This window comes from Pseudochaenichthys georgianus, chromosome 1 (genome assembly GCF_902827115.2).
Source record: "Pseudochaenichthys georgianus chromosome 1, fPseGeo1.2, whole genome shotgun sequence".
NCBI lineage: Eukaryota > Metazoa > Chordata > Actinopteri > Perciformes > Channichthyidae > Pseudochaenichthys > Pseudochaenichthys georgianus.
The window spans coordinates 41,981,482-42,002,114 of record NC_047503.1 but is presented as its reverse complement, the minus strand read 5'-3'; the positions used below and the strand labels follow the sequence as shown (position 1 = coordinate 42,002,114).

General features: G+C 40.5%; 1 protein-coding gene across 2 annotated transcripts; it reads right to left on the bottom strand.

Moving 5' to 3' along the window:
- Window positions 1-1,517: 1,517 nt before the first annotated feature.
- On the bottom strand, window positions 1,518-18,943 carry LOC117449874 (uncharacterized). 2 transcript variants are annotated; one of them, XM_034087780.2, is made up of 5 exons: window positions 18,878-18,943; window positions 5,826-6,096; window positions 5,324-5,587; window positions 4,835-5,089; window positions 1,518-3,776 (listed from the first exon to the last, which is right to left on the bottom strand). In XM_034087780.2, exons 2-5 carry the CDS (start codon window positions 6,085-6,087, stop codon window positions 3,574-3,576), a joined length of 984 nt encoding a protein of 327 aa, XP_033943671.1. In that variant the 5' UTR covers window positions 6,088-6,096; window positions 18,878-18,943; the 3' UTR covers window positions 1,518-3,573. The 2 variants fall into 2 exon arrangements, with proteins under 2 accessions (XP_033943671.1, XP_033943678.1); XM_034087787.2 differs by having other exon boundaries at window positions 5,826-6,145; window positions 18,878-18,937.
- Between the last annotated feature and the right edge of the window lie 1,690 nt (window positions 18,944-20,633).

Below are 20,633 nucleotides of genomic sequence, written 5' to 3'. Positions count from 1 at the left end.
AAATGATGGACTCGTTTCTGCACCCCTCTATACTGACAGTATTACTGCCGACATCGCTCAATCATCATTTATTATTATTGCTGCAAACATTACTGCCAATATTACCACTGATAGTCACATTGCTATTACCTACAACTTTACCGCCAACAATACCGCCAACATTACTGCTAGTGCCAAGTGCCAACATTTTGGCCCACATTGCTGCCAATATTACTGCCAACTGATAGTCACATTGCTATTACCTCCAACTTTACCGCTAACATTACTGCCAGCGGCAACATTGCTGCCAACATTACATTACATTGCATTTAGCTGACGCTTTTATCCAAAGCGACTTACAATAAGTGCATTCGACCAGGAAGACACAACCTTGAAGAAAACAGAATCATAAAGTACATCAGGTTTCATAGAGCCAAACATTTCAAGTGCTACTCAACTGGCTTTAGATACGCCAGTCCTTTGTTAGTATATAAGTGCTCTGTTAGCAGTTCTTTGTTAGTAATTCTAACCCTGCCCATCAAGACAAAGCTCCCGACCTGGGGTGACAGGGCCTTCGAAGCAGCCTCCCCCACACTCTGGAACTCCCTCGCCCTTATTCCACCTAGCTTAGCACTTTTTACTTTTGTTGTTCATTTGTTTTTACTTGCTTGTAAGCGTTTGAGCACCAGGAAAAGCGCTTTACAAATGTAATGTATTATTATTATAAGAGTGTGTGGTGGACATGTAAAGGATCATACTTTAATAGGAGCAGTCTTTTAACCAATGTGATGGGTTACATCCTATACTGTAGGACACACATTGATCATTGACACTTCAAAAGACCCTTGCACCTGTTTTAGGGGGGTTTTACCATCATTTAGCAACACATGTTTCCCCAGGCACCAGTTACCTTGTTTCTGATGCCAGCTGTGGAGCTTTCTGTCCCTCACTCCTTTCCTGACCCTTTAAGACGACAGTAGGTTGGCCCTTGTGAGTCGAGTGTGGCTTCCTGTGGCCATCTTGTCTGTGTGAGTCCAGAGGACGTCTGCAGTGAGAGATTCAGGGGTCTGCCACAGCAATGATTCTGATTTAGAGGTTAACAATGGGTACCAAATGGGTTCCCAGAGGGGGTTATGGACAGGAACCTCTGGGACCTCTGCCCCAATGATGGCTGACATTCGGCGTCTATATTTCATCCTTGGCGGTGGGCAGTGAAAGGCTTTTGTTTGGATTGGGAAGGATCTGGAGGAAGGTGGTTCCCAACTCTGGCAGAGAGCTTTTTCAGTGCCCCTCGTTTGGATCTCGCCACTTCCCAGATCGAATCCCGGCTCCCGGTATGAATTACACGTAAAGGTTGTACGAGGAGGTGTCCAGATGAATCTTCTAGCAAGTACGTCACCAGGTGGGTCTGGGAGAGATTGGCTGTATTTGGACGTTGAGATGGGCACAAGACACGGCTGATCTTAACAACTGAACTGACAACATAATTGATGAGCATTTAACTATTGGAGCAAAACAAGAAATTAAAACACTACATGTTTTGTTTTTGTTGTTTATTCGGAATACATTTTGTTATAGCATATTTCTAAATGGATACTTGGTCTCAAATGTACATTCTGTCAGATATTATGTCATGTCATTGTCACATCTTTGGTCATCGTTAGTCTTGGATTTGCTCAGAGGCCTGTACTACGAAGCTGGTTCAACCTAACCTGGATACGGTTGGCCTAATCCAAAACATACGCGCTCTCGCTAAACGGTACTACGACGCTGGTTATCAAGTGGATCGCTCAAGCCAGCCGTGTCCTATCTAGTTAGGTGCACGTTCACATGAAAGGGGTGGTATTTTGAGCATTCGACCAATCACAAACATGGAGAAGCGCACTGACAGCGCAGCGTCATACTTCCTGAATGAAAAGTCAACTATAATATTAGACATATGAAGAAGTTAAACTTTAAACATCCATGACTTAAACACTTGATCCAGGATAAATGCCACAGAGCTGCACCTGCAAGGTGAATACAGCTGGGAACAGAACAAGTGTTTGAATGCGTACATTAACAGGTTTATGATATCACTGCCCCGTCTAAAACACGATCTGACTTTAATTACATTTGTCTCGAGTGTTTCGTCAACTTAATGTGTTGCTTAAAATAATACTTCTGCATACAGTATGTGACACTGTGAGTGCTGCACGGCCAGATACGGCTCAGCTGACTCGGATAAGGAGATATATGATACATTATGAAGTGATATGCCGCGGACTGTACTTAATGTACTCTGATCCGGTTACTTATTTTGTGGCCGATATTTAAGTAAGCTTTCTTAACACTAATGTTATAATAGTCAGATTGCTCTGAAGATGGAGGTGATATTCTATTAATGTTCACGTTCACACAGTCGGTGATTTTTGCCGGCCGTCTTTCCTGCAACGGCAGCTTTTCTGTATTTCCTTTCTCCTGTGATATGACTTGATCGCTTTAAACTCCGCACACTGAGCTCTGATTGGTCAGCAGGCGGTGCTTTCACTGAGTTGATCTCTTATCCTGGAACCTAACCTGCTCCGGACCAGGCTAGCCGTTCAGCATAAGTTACCATGGAGATCTAGCCTGCTAAAAAGAGAACCAGCTTCGTAGGACCGGAAACCCCGAGTTTTCCCTGAAGTTAGCCGGCTAAGCGAAAATCCTGCTTCGTAGTAAAGGCCTCTGGTCTTTACAACAACAAACAAAGGAAAAGCATTGTGTTGACATTGAATTATTGCTTTTTAACTGAAACTCAAAGCACAACAGAAACCAGGGGACACTTGTTGCGCTTGTTGACGTTGTTTCATAATTGTTAGTGTTTTGTTAAATGACTAGGTTAGCTACGTTAGCTAGCTAGCTCACAGCAGATCTGCCATAATATCAGAAAGAATCACATTTTTAGAATAAGATGAAAAAACGTACATTTTAGGTGAGTTTTCAAGTGTGCCCCATTTATAATCCCAGAACGTCAACAAGCACTCCGGTCCCAGCTGTGTGCGTTACTTTTTAGTGTCCCCGTTTCTGTTGTGTTTTCAGCTTCTTGCAGCTTTGCAGAGTTTAATTTGTGCAACACTTTTAGTAAACCCTGCGCATGCTTCTTCACGCTGGTGAATATGTTTCTTAGTTTTGGCACATTTGTGTTTTCATAATATTTTTGAAACTCCTGCGCGTGTCTCCTCATGGAAATGTGTTGGGCCGCTGTAGCGCGTTGGCACCTCTCAGCCACCATAAAAAACAGTTGTATTATTATAAAATGTGTCTTCATAGGGTGTGCATTATTATTAGACATTAAAAAGTTCCTTATTTCTGCTTATAACTATAACATAGTGTTATATATCAAGGAATGTATCGTAACTGTGTAAATAATTATGTGTGTACTTATTAATGTTAAATATTGAGACTTAAAGAAAATTGGCTTGCACTTTTGGAGGACTTTAATGGGTAAATATGTCAATTTGACCAGGAACATGTGATGGTTTCATGGACTATAGTAAAAGTCACTCAGTATCAACATATATATATATATATATATATATATATATTTATGTATTCCCGTATTTCTTATTGTGCTCATTTATTGATGGTTAAGTTCAATGTGTGAAGTGAGCCTGCGACTCTCGGAGCGACGATCACACTCCCGTTCTGAGCCGACATCGAGGCAGCAGCTGGAGGTGAAGCAGCTGGAGGTGAAGCAGCTGGAGGTGAAGCAGCTGGAGATGAAGAAGCAGAGGAGGAGGAGGAGGAGGAGGAGGAAGGTACAGCTCCGTTCATCTCTGCAGATAAATGATACAGATGCAGAGAATCATGTTTAAAAATCAGAATCAAAATACCTGTATTCGTCCCACAGAGGGGGAGTTAACATTGTTACAGCAAAAGTAAAGAGCATATGGAGCAACAACAATACAACTAGGGATGTCCCGATCACCTTTTTTTGCTCCCGATCCGATTCCGATCATTTGATTTTGACAATCTGCCGATACCGATTTTTCCCGATCCGATCTTTATGCAATGCATTAAGAGAAAAAAAAGGTAACAGATAACGGCTGGTCATCCAACGCGATGAATTCAGCTATCTTGGCTGTTATTGTTTTGGCCTTGTCACTGTTCTGGGGCAGTTTCTCTTTCCTTTTGAAAGTCTCTGAAAGTGTCGGTTGTTTCAGTGCCGTTCCCCGAGTGGCCGCTGTGTACTCGTCGTGTTGTTGTTGGCGTTTGTTTCTCAGGTGGCGTATTAGATTGGTCGTGTTGAACGTAGCTCTGTTCTTTCCACCACACGGAACCTCTGCCTTGCAAACATTGCATCTGGCTGTTACACTGCCTTCGCTTTCAATTTTATAATACTTCCAAACTTCTGACATTTTCTCTGTCCTGACTCCCGAGTCACCAGCTGAACGTAGCCTCTCGTTAGCTTGCTGCTACTATTAGACACTGCGCCCACTCTGTTGCCAGATTTCAGAGGAAGAAGCAACCAGGTCTGAAAACAAGCCCAAAGAAAGCAACACATACAAGATGTTGTGTAATTTTAAACCAAAACTAAGTCCTCAGGATGACTTTAAGACGTGAACATGGTCATTTTTGTTTTGTAACATTAAATAAAAAAAAATATTTTCTAAAAAAAAAAAAAAATCCCGATCCCCGATTTTTTTCTCCCGATCCCCGATCTTTTGAAAATCACGTGATCGGCTCCGATCCCCGATCACGTGATCGGATCGGGACATCTCTAAATACAACAATACAATACATAATACAACAATAACATTTACAAAATACACAAATACAGTAAGTCACTGATTTTGCTGATATTATAAGTGCATTTAAGACACATCCACTGCACCTGCATATTTCTTCCTCAACTCCGCTGCAGCCTTCATGTTCTTCATCTTCTTCAGAACCTCAACAGTCACCTTCACGGCCATTTTTTCACCGAGGATTCTGGTCATCTGTTTCACAGTTTGCCCCCGGCTTGCGTCCTTCAGTTTGCGCCAAGTAATATGTTTGTAGGTCCTTATATAGAGCCCGCACTTAAATTTCCCAAAGTATTCTGTGCCCAAGCTTTCCAGAGTCTCCAGCAGCAGCTCCCCCACCCTGTCTGCTCACAGTCATGTTTAAAAATCAGAATCAGAATATCTTTAATTGTCCCACAGAGGGGGAATTAACATTGTTAGAGCATAAGTAAAGAGCCAAAGAGTAAGATAAAAGTATAAAAATACACAAATTACAATTTACAAAATACATAAATCCAGTACCAGTAACAGTATTTAAAAAACCGTGAAGTAACTGATTTTGCAGATATTATAGTACATTTAGGACACATCCACTGCACCTGCATATTTCTCCGTCAACTCCTTTGCAGCGTACATTTTGCTCATCTGCTTCAGAATCTCAACAGCCACCTCCACGGCCAATTCTTCACTGTATAATCTGGTCATCTGTGTCACAGTTAGCTTCCGGCTTATGTCCCCAAATTTGCTTTTAGGAATTTGTTGGAAGAAAGCCACGTTCTTTAGTTTGAGGCGCAACATAAAATCCAGAAGGTCACCTTTGTCCAAGTCTTGCAGAGTCTCCAGCAGCAGCTCACCCACCCTGTCTGCTCACTCAGAGTCATGTTTAAAAATCAGAATCAGAATATCTTTAATTGTCCCACAGAGGGGAAATTAACATTGTTAGAGCATAAGTAAAGAGCCAAGAGTAAGATAAAAGTATAAAAATACACAAATTACAATTTACAAAATACACAAATCCAGTACCAGTAACAGTATTTAAAAAAAACGTGAAGTCACTGATTTTGCAGATATTATAGTGCATTTAAGACACATCCACTGCACCTGCATATTTCTCCGTCAACCTCTCTCCAGCGTCTTTGTTCCTCATCTTCTTCAGAATCTTAACAGCCACCTTCACGGCCATTTCTGCACCGTAGCTTCTGGTCATCTGTGACACAGTTTCCCCCCGGTCTGCGTCCTCCAGGTCGCTCACAGGAATTGGTTCAACGCCATCCAAGTTCTTTTGATTGAGGTACCTCTTAAATTCCAGGAAGGCTTGATTGCGAAAGTCTTTCAGAGTCCGAAGCAAAAGCTTATCGACCATGTCTGCTCACTGTGAGAGTAGAAAGAAGGGAATCATTTTGCAGATTAGGTATTTGATTCTGCAAAGAAAAATAAGAAAAGCCAGATGTAATAAGCAGAAAATAAATGGCGGGGCAGTATCAAAACACAGGATTGCTATAATATGCATCAAGGCTACGTGAAATACGAGTTCTGTATGATGCAATTTCATTTCATAAGTCGACTATAATGTTGATTTGTGATCCTTGTATAATGCAAGAGAGAGGGAGCTTGGAGGTGCAATGTGATTGTGTGTGTGTGTGTGTGTGTGTGTGTGTGTGTGTGTGTGTGTGTGTGTGTGTGTGTGTGTGTGTGTGTGTGAGGAGGGTGAAAAGGTGGCTCTAAACAGTACATTAGTAATCTAAATTAGCTTTTATTACTTTTATGTTTGTGTACCTTTGCACTTTGACCACCTGATTTCCCCAACCTGATCTCACCAGAATGCGTGACTCCACCACGACTCCTTAACACCGCATTGCGTGGTGGAGTCACGAACTCTGCTACATTTACGTGTCGGGACCACGCAAACATCCCCACTGTAAAGTGAATGAGGCTCCTTTGTCGTGGTGCACACACGCATTTCTACAACGTCCCGCAGTGAGCTTTTATTCTATACAACGTTTTAAAAATCTACTTTATAGCTTGTAGTAACTCACGGGAGGCTTCTTTTATTTTATTTGTATTCATAACAATTTGTATTTTTCGTCAGAATTTATTATAGCAACCCTGTCTCCTAAAAATTACGTTCCCACAGAACTAAACTGCATTCTCAATTACGTTTAGCTAGAAACATATTTTCTCCCACGTTACGTTTCTTATGAACGTATCTTAAATACGTTTATTTTCTACATATCTTTGCCATTTATTGTCTTGCTTATAATAATGATAATAGTCGTAGTAGAGGAAGTACAGAAACACGTAACTCTGGATTTGTTTTAATGTTTGAGGTGCAAAAAACGACACAGCAGCTTTTTGGCATGTTAAAACTATTATTTTCTGCCTCGCTCATGAGAGCAACAGCTGGCGAAATTACAGCCTCGCCTACTGATTTCAAATGTGTGCTCTAAAATGATATTTATAAATGACTATTATCATTATTATAAGCAAGACAATAAATGGCAAAGATATGTAGAAAATAAACATCTTTAAGATACGTTCATAAGAAAAGTAACATGGGAGAAAATATGTTTCTAGAAGATATGTAGTAAATAAACGTTCATAACGAACGTAACATGGGAGAAAATAAGTTTCTAGCTAAACGTAATTGAGAATGCAGTTTAGTTCTGTGGGAACGTATTTTTTAGGAGACAGGGTTGCTATAATACATTCTGACGAAAAATACAAATTATTATGAATACAAATAAAATAAAAGAAGCCTCCCGTGAGTTACTACCAAGCGGCTCTTCCTCTCTGGGGAAGAGCCGGGAAGACAATACGGAAGTGCCACATACTGCAGTTCATATATTGGCCGATAGGGACTGACTGCAGGAAGGAGCAATTTCCATAGACCCCCATGTTAAAATGCCCAACTTTACAGCAGAAAAAAACATGTTTCTACCCCTGGATGCAATAAATATTATTATGAATATAGTTAGGTTCCACCTTCATGATTATGGATCTGTGAGTGAATTGTTTTCTAACGCGACCCTTTTATTTATATTAGGTCTTAAAGTTGTTGCATAAATTAGGGCGTGGTCACATTGAGAGACGGCTCTGTCCAGTGCCTGCCGCTGTTAGCTTCTGGTCTCTCCGCTAGCTGCTCCGTGAAGCTAGCTACAGGGACTCTGCCTGCTCAGCTCATCCAGGAAACACAACTTGACCCCGGCCGTGGTTGTTTGTTCTTCATGCTTATATATATCGGACTATTGTGACTCGCTCTGACGGTGCATGAATGCGGTTTTGCGGTAAGTGAAATTCGAGTACTTATTTATGTGTTAATGATGTAAGCGAGTGGTAGCTACATCATTGCTAACGATGCTAATCGTAGCCTCCAAGTTAAAATCATAGACCAGTGACGTGCGGTGAGGTTCATGGCTGGTGAGGCACTGACTCTTTCAGAGTCAGATTTACAAATATTATATTTTGACCTTAATTGAAATATTCGGTTATTTTCAAAAGATTTTTTGTCTGATGCTTCGATTCATTTTAAACAGACCGTTCAACAAAAGGATACCAAAATCTAAATATTGGATTGTTCTTTCTTAGTAAGATCCCATTTTCATTACAATTGGGGTCTTACCTTGACTCGAAGATGAAGTCCATGCTCTCCTTCTGGACAACAATCTCTATTACTTTTTTGTAAAAGTCCTCCTTATCTTCCTGTAGTTTAAAAAGTCTAGTTTGTTGTTTGCGTCTACCGTCTCTGCATAGAATAACAGTAGCAACAAGAACCTGTGGGCTCACTTGCGCCCCCTTCAGTGCGGCAGAGGTTGTGGCTGCCTCCCCTGGTGCTTTTTTCATTGCCGTTGTATGAGACCAGCGGGCCTAAATATCATATATACGTGAAATAAGTTATTTAGAGACTATGGATGGCGAGGATAAATGTAATAAAGGGATCTACAAACATTACATTGGTGACATACAGTGAGATGGTGCAGGCATGTGCTTAGGGCCCGCTTTCCAGACAGTTTCTGCGGGGTGACGCATTCCGAGGTGAGGCAGAGCTCATCTGTGCCTCACCTTACCCCACAGTAACTGGCTTGAGAGCGCTCACAAAATAAGTGCCCGCGTTAAATTAGTGCCCGCGCTCCAGCCAGTTACTGTGGGCTTACGAGAGGCAGAGCTCGTCCCTGCCTCACTTCTCATCGCTACCCGTAGTTGTAGCGGAGCTCGGCAAATTGCGATTGGAATCAAAAAGAAATCACATTTACAACACAGATCAGTGGAGACATTTTATTATTATTACTATTTCGTTTTTCTTTAGTTATTTTTCCGTTACATTGGAGTATGACAGGTGAGGCTCTGCCTCCCCTGACTGCACGTCGCTGTCATAGACTGTATATATAAAGGTTAAAGGTTAGACAAGTGTTAAGCGTTAAGTGGGATAATACTGTACAACAAACGGCTTCTGTTTGAGGTTGATAAAATAAGGTTACATCCTTGTAACTTAGAGATATTTTATTATGTAGGAGGAACTGTATGCATCGCTAAGGTTAATTTAAATTGGCTATGCTCAAGTATGGAGACAAGCTAACGTCGAAGTAGTGTATGTGAAATCAACCTCACAATAAGATGTGTGATATTACAATTATTAATGTCATATTTCAAGATGATTACTTGGATATTACAATATGGTTGGTTGAGCTGGAGTTAATTATTGAGTTTACACGTTAACGTCACAGTCATCTGAAGAACGAACCCAAACCTTAGTGTTTTTATTAATTGCATTACCAAATGGGTATCAAATAAACAGTAAGCATTGGTAACACAACTTCCAAAGTTACAGTCAAATAAAAAGGACCATGACTCGGACAATACACAATCCAACATGTTCAACAGAAGAGAATCAGTTATATTGTTTGTACACATGGTTCTTTACATATATATATATATATATATATATATATCTGTTTGTTTAAAGTGTCCAGGTGATGCAGACAGGCTGGACCAGAGAGTGAGAGACAGAACTGGACTCCTCACAGCAGTGAACTTCAGCTCAGGTACAAAGACTCTTTTTTCATACTGTACAAAGAATCAAGAAAGATATTGGTTTAAATGAATGAAGTATTGACTTGAATACACTGATATATATTCCATTAAACAATACTAAATACTAGATCACCTACACATCAGTGAAGTTGAGGGTTTATTCCATGCAAAAAGTCACATTTAGATGTTAACAAGCAATATGACTTTGTCAGCTTTCTAATTTAATGTATTGAAGGCAAAGATATTTAACACATAGTGAGAACTGCTGCTATTTATCTCTCAATATTGTCTGTAAAAAACGTGGTAAAAGTTATTCTTTCAGTGAGACAACAGAGCAAGCTTCTACAGTTGCACTACGTTTTGATAACAGTTACATATTATTTTGATAATAACATATAGTTCAATGTTGATGAACTTCATACTGTTCATTCATAATCTGATTGTCTTTGTAGCTCACTGTTGAAATAAAAAAAAACATTACAATTACAAAATAATTATATCTACAGCCCCTAAACACACAAACACACTGCTTTCATAAATAACACACTTGTTCTGCAATAATATCAGTGATTCCCACAGCATGTTAATACTTTGGGGGGCCCCCAAAGTATAATTTGTGTTTTATTTTTTGTTTTACTCAGTGAGCACTCATTTGCATTTGCATTGGTGGCAATGAGTGCTCAGTGAGTAAAACAAACTTATAAATTATACTTTGGGGGGAGCCACCCATAAATTATACTTTGGGGGGAGCCACCCATAAATTATACTTTGGGGGGAGCCATTATACTGGTAAACAGCCTCTATGGGCGCGAGTCCAGACCCACTTTTGGAATCAAATGATGACGTCAGTGGGAGTTTGTATATAGTTAAAATAAAGTTATCCGGTGATTGACGATCAGATACCAGTGTGGAGTTTTCTGTCTTAAATTTGATATAGATCATGTTCTTTGTTGGTTTGTGAGGATGTTCATACACACTTGGTAAGATGTGTGTGTGAAAGAAGACCACAAAAAACAGCAGTGACTGCTCTCAGCTGTTTAACACTTAAAGACCTAGACACCATCACCAGTTGTAGGTTGTCTGAAGTGCAGTGTTACTATGAAAATTCACTAGAATGCAGGAATTGAGAAAAAAAATCTCAAACATTTTGACAGGGGGGGCACGTTTTCCAATGTCACAAATAAATGGGGCCAATCTTCAGTCAGATGTGAATCTGTAATCTAACACTTTCAGTAAGAATAATGGACAAAAGAAATGCAAATACAAATACAGTTTATTGAAATGTGAACCAAAAGTTAATCAAATGTTTTAAATAAAAAGCACATATGGACAGAAGGTGTAAACCTATTAAATGTATAAGTAAACACATTTAGTCAAATAACGTGACAGACTAGGCCTGTGCAGTTGGTATCAGCTATGCCCAGCATGGGCTCCTTCATCAGCCCTGGTCCTCCTCGCTGAGGAAAGACCCTCAGTCCTCTCCACACCAACAGACAGGACGTCCATCACAGAGGTTTCTCCCTGAAGTCTCTGCAGCCCTCTGAACACCACGCTGTCTCAATCCGTCCACACTGAATATGAGAGGGGGAAAATGAAAATAATAAATGCTTTAGACAATAAGAAACATAAAGTTGACTGTTGAGTTGCTCAGTTTTTTTAGATTGTCAATACTATTACTGTATAACTAATATCTCAGGTTAAGAGGCACATTCAAATAACGATTGGTCTTTAAATACATGTTGTCTTTTGAATTGTTTGTCTAAAGTCAAGGATCTAGAACTGGTACTTAGTTTTAATGATACAGTCTGGTTATTATGCTGTTTGGAGGAGGCCTCACAGGTAAGAGCACTATAGCTACCATCACATGTACCTTAGCTTGACTTAAATGTATTAAACGTATAGTTAAGTGATATCAAAATATAAATAACTAATGTCATGCAAACATATTAATATTTGCTTGATTCCAGTGTTGAATTTAGCACAATTGTATACAAACGTTAAGGGATTTTAAGATTCTGAAGTATTATGCTAAAAACTCAATAACTTAGATTATTATTTATAGTTTTGCTGAATAGTTTCATGTCCGCTTACCTTAGAAACGCAAAATGCCACGGCAGTGTGCAGATGGGGAGCATGTTAGCTTAGCTTGGTAGCTTCAGCTAGCTCTGGAACTTCCAGCTCGGTGGCTCCGCCTCTTTGCCCTTATTTGGAGCAGGCGGGAGTTGAACTCTGACGTCACTGTTGCAGCCAATTTGATGTATTTTAATATTTGTATATGAAGGTGCTGTGATACTACTGAATTGACCTGGGCATAGGCGGGGACTCAGCCAATTTCAGGTTACAGCCTACTATTTAGGGAGGACACAGGTGCACAGCATTAGGGATTGGGAATAACCAAAGGGAAGCCACACAGTTTTTCAACCGTGCGTGTTTTCGCTTATTTTCTGTTTGTTTTGAGTTCATTTTGGTTTATTTCTTTATCACAGTTAGTTGTTTAGTTATCAGTTAAACACCCGGCTCTTGTTTTGCTGTCATCATCCTGCAATCCAAATAAACATCTTAAATGCATTCAAAGAGAAGACCTGATTTGCTGTCAACACCACGCGTCTGGAAAAGCTTCACACCATATCCCCCACTGGATCCCATATTTGGTAATGATCAACACCGGAAGTTGGCTAGAGGGGACGCTGGTGTGGTGTTCGCCGCTCTTCTTGCCAATGCTTATTCCTCGTGTCTATCACTCCCTGCTGTCAAATCTTTTTCACATACACAGCGAAAAGATTGTTCTGCTCTGGTTTTGTGTTTCTGCCGTCTCCGTTGCTCAGTTGATTATGTTTGGCTGCTGTTTAGCTCCTAGCCTCTGCCATCCTGCCATTAGCAAAACGAGCTCACCGTCATGCTCTGCTATCCGTGGAATCCCCGCTCCGGAATACCCTGACTGGGCTCCTCTCTGCCCCGCTCCCAGGACTATCCACGAACCCTCCCTCAGTCCTGCCATCTCAACTGGGGTGTTTTCCATCACCGCTGCTGAGGTTCGAGGTCCGGTTTCTACCAGGCTAATGGTGCTAGCTGCTAGCTGGCTCGCTGTTCTTCCCACATGCCCTACCCCGGAACCTGCGGTCTTCAGACTCTGGCCCCCCGCACCAACCTGTGAACCTTCGGGGATAGAGCCTTCAGTATGGCAGCCCCTACTCTCTGGAACACTCTCCCTGCGGAGATCCACAACATCCCCACACTTGACTTCAAAAAAGGCCCTCAAGTCCCATCTGTCTGCCAAGGACTTTGGCCCCAAATCTATTTGATGTTTTGTCTGTCTAAACTGTTCGTCTGACTGCCTTTTGTTATGTTTGTTTATACTCCTGTTCTTCCTTGTAAAGCGACCTTGTGTATCATGAAAGGCGCTATAGAAATCCAAGTTATTATTATTATTATTACTGGCAAATATTTGTTGTTCGGTTGCCTTTACAGTCACTGTCGAGCCGTTAGTGGCCGACTCCGCCTACTAAGGGCTTCTCGGCAACTCTGCAGAATCCTATGGGTGACGTCACGGACCCTACGTCCATTTATATATACAGTCTATGGTTACTACAAGCTGTAAAGTAGATTTAAAAAACGTTTTATAGAATAAAAAGCTCACTGCAGGACGTTGTAGAAATGCGTGTGTGCACCACGACAAAGGAGCCTCATTCACTTTACATTCGCGTTGTTTGCGTGGTGCAAAAGTTCGTGACTCCACCACGCAATGCGGTGTAAATTAAGGAGCCGTGGTGGAGTCACGCATTCTGGTGAGATCAGGTTGCAACTGATTTCCCTATACAGGATAATAAAGTGTACCCTGGCCTACACCAAAAGTGATAAATTGACATTGTGTCGGTATATAATATTCTATTTTAGGCCTATTTTAATTGAAATATGTTCGTATAGGCTATGTGGTTTAAAAATGTCTTTGTGAAAGGGAGGGGGCTAAAACTACATTTTATTCTGAAATCATGTATTTAATGATGAAAAAGAAAGAAGATTTACATTTGCTAACAGTCAAAACTGAAGCAGCAGAGTCTGGTACAAATCCTGACTTGTAGTCACCTGTATGGGTTAGTGTTGCACGGTGTACCGATACTTGAAAGGTACCGCGATACCCTGCCGTTAAAAACGGTACGATTCCTCCGTTTCATTAGTATCGGTACTTTAAGAATGACGGGGAAAAGTACTCCCGTGAAAAAGCGCCGTTTTTCCATATAATAATAATAATAATCACCATCTGCCCCTTATATAGACCACCCTCGGAAGCCAGCCTCTTCGACCTAGGACCAGAGATGCGGGAATGGCTACACGACACCGAGTTGGACATCTAACGTTATACGAAAGAAGAAGCGCCGTTTTTAATAAGAGCCGTGTGTGTTCAGCGCTCTGCTTCCACTCCCTGCACTGCAGCCGTGCCTGCAGTCCCGCTCCTCTCAAGCAAGCTCTAAGTCCCTCCCCTCTCTCGTGCACGTGGCCACGTGCGAGCTGCCAGAGCATGTGAGAAAACGAGAAGCATGGCTGCAAAGTGGGAGTGCAACTGCCGCTGCGCCTCGGCTTGTTGACAAAAAAGACGCCAGAAGTCTGTGAACGGGCCGTTCAGAGCAGAGCTCCCTGTCGGAGCGGCAGAGCGTGATGTGCACTGAAAAGTTTTTCTGTCGCAATATTATCGTTGAGCAAACTTAACTAGCAAACTAGCATCACTATCTGCTAACGTTAGCTTTAGCCTTCGTTTTCTATTAGTTTTTTTTTCATAGGCTATAAACGGAGGTGGTATAAGTATATATCTTGTACTTGAGTAAAAGTATAAGTACCCAGGTCTTGTACTTGAGTTAAAGTAGAAGTACCAGAATGTAGGAATAATCCTGAAATCAAAATGTTCCTCAAATAAAAGTACAAAAGTATTCTCATCAAAATATAGTTAAAGTAGCGACAGTAAAAGTAGAAGTACTCAGGTCTTGTACTAGAAGCACCAGAGTGTAGGAATACTCTGTTACAGTAAAAGTACTGCATTCAAAATGTTCCTCAAGTAAAAGTATTAAAGTAGCGACAGTAAAAGTAGTCATGGTGCAGATTGGTCCATTTCAGAATAATATATATGATATGTTTTATAATGATTGATCATGAAAGTGTTCTCAAAGCTGGTAAAGGTGCAGCTAGTTTGAAGTACTTTGTAGACTGCAGGGTAGCTGGTGGATTTACTCCAGGTGGAACTAAAGTCTGATTCAACACTTGGTTAGATTTCACATCATTCATCCAGATCTGTGAAGTAACTAAAGGGATTCAATACATGTAGTGGAGTTGAAGTACACCATGTACCTCTGAACTGTAGTGGATTAGAAGTACACCATGTACCTCTGAACTGTAGTGGAGTAAAAGTACACCATGTACCTCTGAACTGTAGTGGAGTAAAAGTACACCATGTACCTCTGAACTGTAGTGGATTAGAAGTACAAAGTAGCAAAAGAAACATTGAAATACTTAAATAAAGTACAAGTATCTCAAAATTGTACCTTGAGTTTATGAACTTAGTTACTTTACACCAGTGGCTATAAAGATAGAAAGACTAAGCCTTGCACAGAGGCATGAAAATACATTTTCAAAATGCTCAACAGTGCTGCCAAAATGTTAAACTGACTGCTACACAATTAAAATAAATGCTTTTATATATATTTATATTAGATGTGACTCTTTGGCGTTTCTGTTCTTAGTAACACTGCTGCTTTAGTTGTTCTGACTGCTAAAATCATCTGTTATTCCTAATTTTAAAGCCGATATTCCATATTTCCATTTTTTTAAGAAAAGTATCGAAAAAGAATCGGAATCGCAATTCTTGACTTGGTATCGGTATCGAAACCAAAATGTTGGTATCGTGACAACACTAGTATGGGTTAAGCCAAATGTTTTTTAAATAAAAAAAAAAACATTTCCCATAATGCCGGACGACATGCATCTGGCTTATTATTTGTACATTTTACAACAGTTTTCACCAGCTGAGTGATTTATTCCCCATAAAAATGATGAACGTTCTTAACTGTCAATATCTCGAAGGATAACCCATTTAAAATGCATTGTTTTAATATGAATAAGTAGGCTACTGTGGTGCCACGTGATGGGACATAATTCACCTCTGGTTATTGTGTTGCAACACGGACCCGTTAGAGAGGGCACCGGAAGCTAGGTTCATTCATGCTAGCTTCACAACAAGTAATAAGCTTGTCACTACCCGATCCGTCACCCTACCCGATCGGTACTGCGCATGTGCGAGATGGTCCGGAAGTCCGGACGGCAACACCAGATGGACACTAGACACAGTGGCTTTTAGCAAAGCTCAAAAACAAAACGAGAGAGAGATGAGTTATTGTTATTACAACGTGACTTCACTATTATTTAACAACTCTTTTTATTGGGTTCTTTTATTTGGGGTTAAGTACATTGTCAGAATAAGTGAGAAATGAATTTAACTTCTGTTAGACAGCCATATGCCATACATTTTTGCATACATTCACAGTAAATATGTATTCAGTATGATGGCTGTCTAACAGAAGTTAAATCCATTTCTCACTTATTCTGACAATGTACTTAACCCCAAATAAAAGAACCCAATAAAAAGAGTTGTTAAATAATAGTAAAGTCACGTTGTAATAACAATAACTCATCTCTCTCGGTTTTTCTTTTTGAGCTTTGCTAAAAGCCACTGACACAGTGGCTTTTAGCAAAGCTCAAAAAGAAAAACCGAGAGAGATGAGTTATTGTTATTACAACGGACGGCAACCCAAGATGGACACTTGACACAAGTGTCCATCTTGGTTTGCCGTCCGGACTTCCGGTGTAGGTACCAGATGTGTTCGGGGTACCAGATGTGTTCGGGTGTATTTCCGTCGCATCCGTCATCAGTCATATTTTACGGCAACTCATGATGGTCAAATTCCGAACATTTAAACATAGCCGACACTTCATTATTTACTTTGTCCGTTATTTTATGTTGAAGATTATACTTTTCTCCGTCATGTTGTTTCCATAGCAACAACTTCAAACAACAACAACTAACCGCTAGCCGCAAAGCTAGCATCACAGCCACTGCTCCGTTTTTAGAGACTTTGCACACGTTTTTCACAAACATTTTCACACGCTAGGAGTACTTCCATTTGCTTCGTCTTGATCTGTAGATGTGATTTGATGTGTCGTGTGTCCCCCAACTCCTCTCCAAAGTTCAGATATTTAATAAAATACTCAGGGGAGTTTCCTGAATTTTCATGCCCAAAGCCAAGCACTCGGCCCTGGGTAAATTAAGAGGCTGATCTCGGGCACTTTTGTCCACTTTCCCTGGAGGTAGAAACTCAAGCCAGACATCCCTGGAATCGTCTTATAGAGTAGATGATCAGTGGGGCCTTGTTTTTACTGAATGATTTGTTTTTTTATGGGGAATTCAAATATGAGCTTATTTTTAGGATTTTCTGAGACTTTGCACACGTTTTCACAAACATTTTCACGCTAGAAGTATGGGAGTAATTCCATTCGCTTTGTCTTGATCTGTCGATGTGATTTAATGTGTCGTGTGTCTCCCAACTCCTCTCCAAAGTTCAGATACTATATAAAAATACTAAAAGGTAAATAAAACATGAAACATAATGACAAAATAACAACCTGAAAGATATGTATTCTATCTACACATTTCGTAATTATATAATCTAGTGGCCTTATAAAAGTGTTGGCTAAAGTAACGCAGAATATATACATTTTTTTATTGTAAATAATTAGAAACATTATTTATGTGCACAAGTACATGGGACCCCACCATAGCACCCCACACATAACAAGCTGTCCCGAGTTCCTCCGGCTGCAGTTCCGCAGACGGCCGGTGTGTGGCAGCAGAGCGCTGGGAGCAGAGGGAGGTGAGTAGACGGATATGACGCATGCGACGGAAATACACCCGAACATATCTGGTACCCCGAACCAGAGTCCTGCATCGGGTCGGGTACCCGCGGGTACCCGACGGGTGACCCGCAAAAAAGGTGATTCGCGGGTGGTATTTTTTCAAACGCTTTTTTCCGGGTTCGGTTCTGGGTAAACATGCGGGTCGGGTCGCGGGTGTTGCATAATAAATATATTGAAATAATGATAATTTAGTTTAATGTTTAAATCCTCAGACCTCTCCGCCGCGGGACCGTGCATAATCATAACCTCTGCAGCGCATCAATCTGCTGCTGAGCGCGCCACATTCGAAATGGCTGAGGTGAAGCTCTCTAGCGGAGAATACAGCATTTTCAATAACACTTCCTCAAGAGCGAAACCCAACGTCTGGAGGCTTTTGGTGTCATCCTAGATGGAGAACATAACCAACATCCCACGCTTTTTGAGACAAATATGCAACTGCGTGTGTTAATAATTGCACGTTTTCACTCCTCATATATATGCGGGTTCGGGTCGGGTCGTGGATCTTGTGCCGACGGGTCGGGTCGGGTTGCGGAAATAATTGGCAATATGTGCGGGTAGCGGGGCGAGTTCGGTATTGCACGTCGCGGGTGTGGGGCGGGAGAGGGTCTTGAAAATCAGACCCGTGCAGGACTCTGCCCCGAACACATCTGGTACTGACACCGGACCATCTCGCACATGCGCAGTACCGATCGGGTAGGGTGACGGATCGGGTAGTCACTACCCGGCTAATGTCTTGACTTAACCTGTCTGGATGTTCTTTGATAATAAAGTTTGGAGTTCCATACTGAACACACCGCCTCCGACTCCCATTCATCGGCTCTACACTACTACATTATGTACACTTTATTAACTATATATATATAAAGGGCACGGTTTAGAAAGCGATAAACGGAAATACTTTATAATTGATTGAATGTGATAAACGATTTAAAAAGCCTAGATCAATCTGAAAACAAACACGATGAATATCCATTCAGAGAGAAGAGACAGACCGTCATTGTGTAACACAGACAGTGTAACGGTAACAACATCCCGTTTAACAATCTCCGGCTGTAATTTAACCACTCATCTATATTCTGAAATACCTTAACCACCACAACACACCGGAAACCAAGAGTCAGAACAATGCAATAATGAGCAATAATAATGTAATTCCCAAAAGGTCTTACCGTGTAAAACGGAGTTCACTAGTAGGCTACTCTCACTGCCGCCAAATATTTTACTTTCGGTTTCAGTAACAGGAAGTTCAGACAACTGGAAGTGTCATTCTCCTGAAATCACCAATCCAATACACACAATACTGTTTACATTTCTCCTCAGAAGTGTAGAGTTCTTACCCCAGCTATGAAATATAACACGAGGCATTTTATTTGGCTCATTTCCAGTAGTGTAATGTATTGAAGTACATTTACTCAAGTGCAGTACTTAACTACGATTTTGGGGTACTTTTACTTAACCTATTTAAATGTATAGCTACTTGTATACTTTTACTCCACTACATTTTGGCAGCCAATATTGTGCTTTTAACTCCTCTACATGTATTAAACAAAATAAGTTACTTTATATATTCATATTATAATGCAACATATTCATATATATAATATATATTGTATATAACACAACAAACAGGTACCCTCTCTAACAGGTCCGTGGTGCAACACACACTATACAACGGTGAATTATGTCCCATAATGTTCCACCACAATATAATACATCAACTTTGATATGAAGTTAAGATATCCAGCACCAGCAGCAGTATATAAAGTAAATAAATAAGCTCCACTTTTACAGCTCTGATGAACACATTAATGGGTGAATTATTATAATCCACTGATTTCATAAATAAGATTCTAAAATGGGACAATAAGTACTCAAATTATTGTACAATCTGAAATCAAACTCAAGATTTGAGACAGCAGCACAGGATCCTGAAGTCACATTAATGTGAGACCACAGCGCCACCTGCTGACGACAGGAAGAGATTACAAGCACTTTCAGTTAGGATGAAGCTGCTTAAATTTTAGTATCAACACTTTAAATGTGTAGAAATATAATAAAACTACCACTTTCAAATTATAATTCTTAAGATTTTCATTACATCAAAACACATTGTTGAGCTTTAACAACTCAATGTATTCACTCTTATTGCCTCCCTGCTGTGTATAAAAGTCGTCTTTAAATTGAACTGCTTATATCTTTACACATGTATAATTGTACACATGTATTATTCTGAGCCCTCTCTCCACTGTATTGCAAAACAAGAAATGAAAACAGTGCATGTTTTGTTGTTGTTTATTTGGAATACAGTTTGTTATAGCACATTTTTAAATGGATACTTGCTCTCAAACATACATTCTGTCAGATAGTGTGTCATGTCGTTGTCACATCTTTGGTCATCGTTAGTGTTGGATGTGCCCTGGTCTTTACAACAACAAACAAACATTATGTTGACATTGAATTATTGCTTTATAACTCAAACTCAAAGCACAACAGTAGCCAGGGGACACTTGTTGTGCTTGTTGACGTTGTTTCATAATTGTTAGTATTTTGTTAGTATATATTAAATGACTAGGTTAGCTACGTTAGCTAGCTAGCTCACAGCAGATCTGCCATAATATCAGAAAGAATCATGCGATCACATTGGTAAAATAAGCTGAACAAATTTACATTTTAGCTGAGTTTTCAAGTGTGCCCCCTTTCTAATCCCCAAACATCAACAAGCGCTCCGGTCCCAGTTGTGTGCGTCACTTTTTAGTGTCCCCGTTTCTGTTGTGTTTTCAGCTTCTTGCGTTTAATTTTTGCAACGCTTTCAATAAACCCTGCGCATGTTCCTTCAAGTTGGTGAAGATGTTTCTTCATTTGCGTGTGTTTTGGCACATTTGTGATTTAATTTTGGCTTCGTTTTGGACATTTCAGCGTGTGTCT

Bases quoted from the DNA above. Each gene is read 5' to 3' on its own strand.
- LOC117449874 (XM_034087780.2), bottom strand. From the start codon at position 6,087: ATGGTCGATAAGCTTTTGCTTCGGACTCTGAAAGACTTTCGCAATCAA. The intron at 5,588-5,825 runs GTGCAGTGGATG...CTGAGTGAGCAG, and splicing joins GTTGACGGAGAAATATGCAG to ACAGGGTGGGTGAGCTGCTG. The intron at 5,090-5,323 runs GTGCAGTGGATG...GACTGTGAGCAG, and splicing joins GTTGACGGAGAAATATGCAG to ACAGGGTGGGGGAGCTGCTG.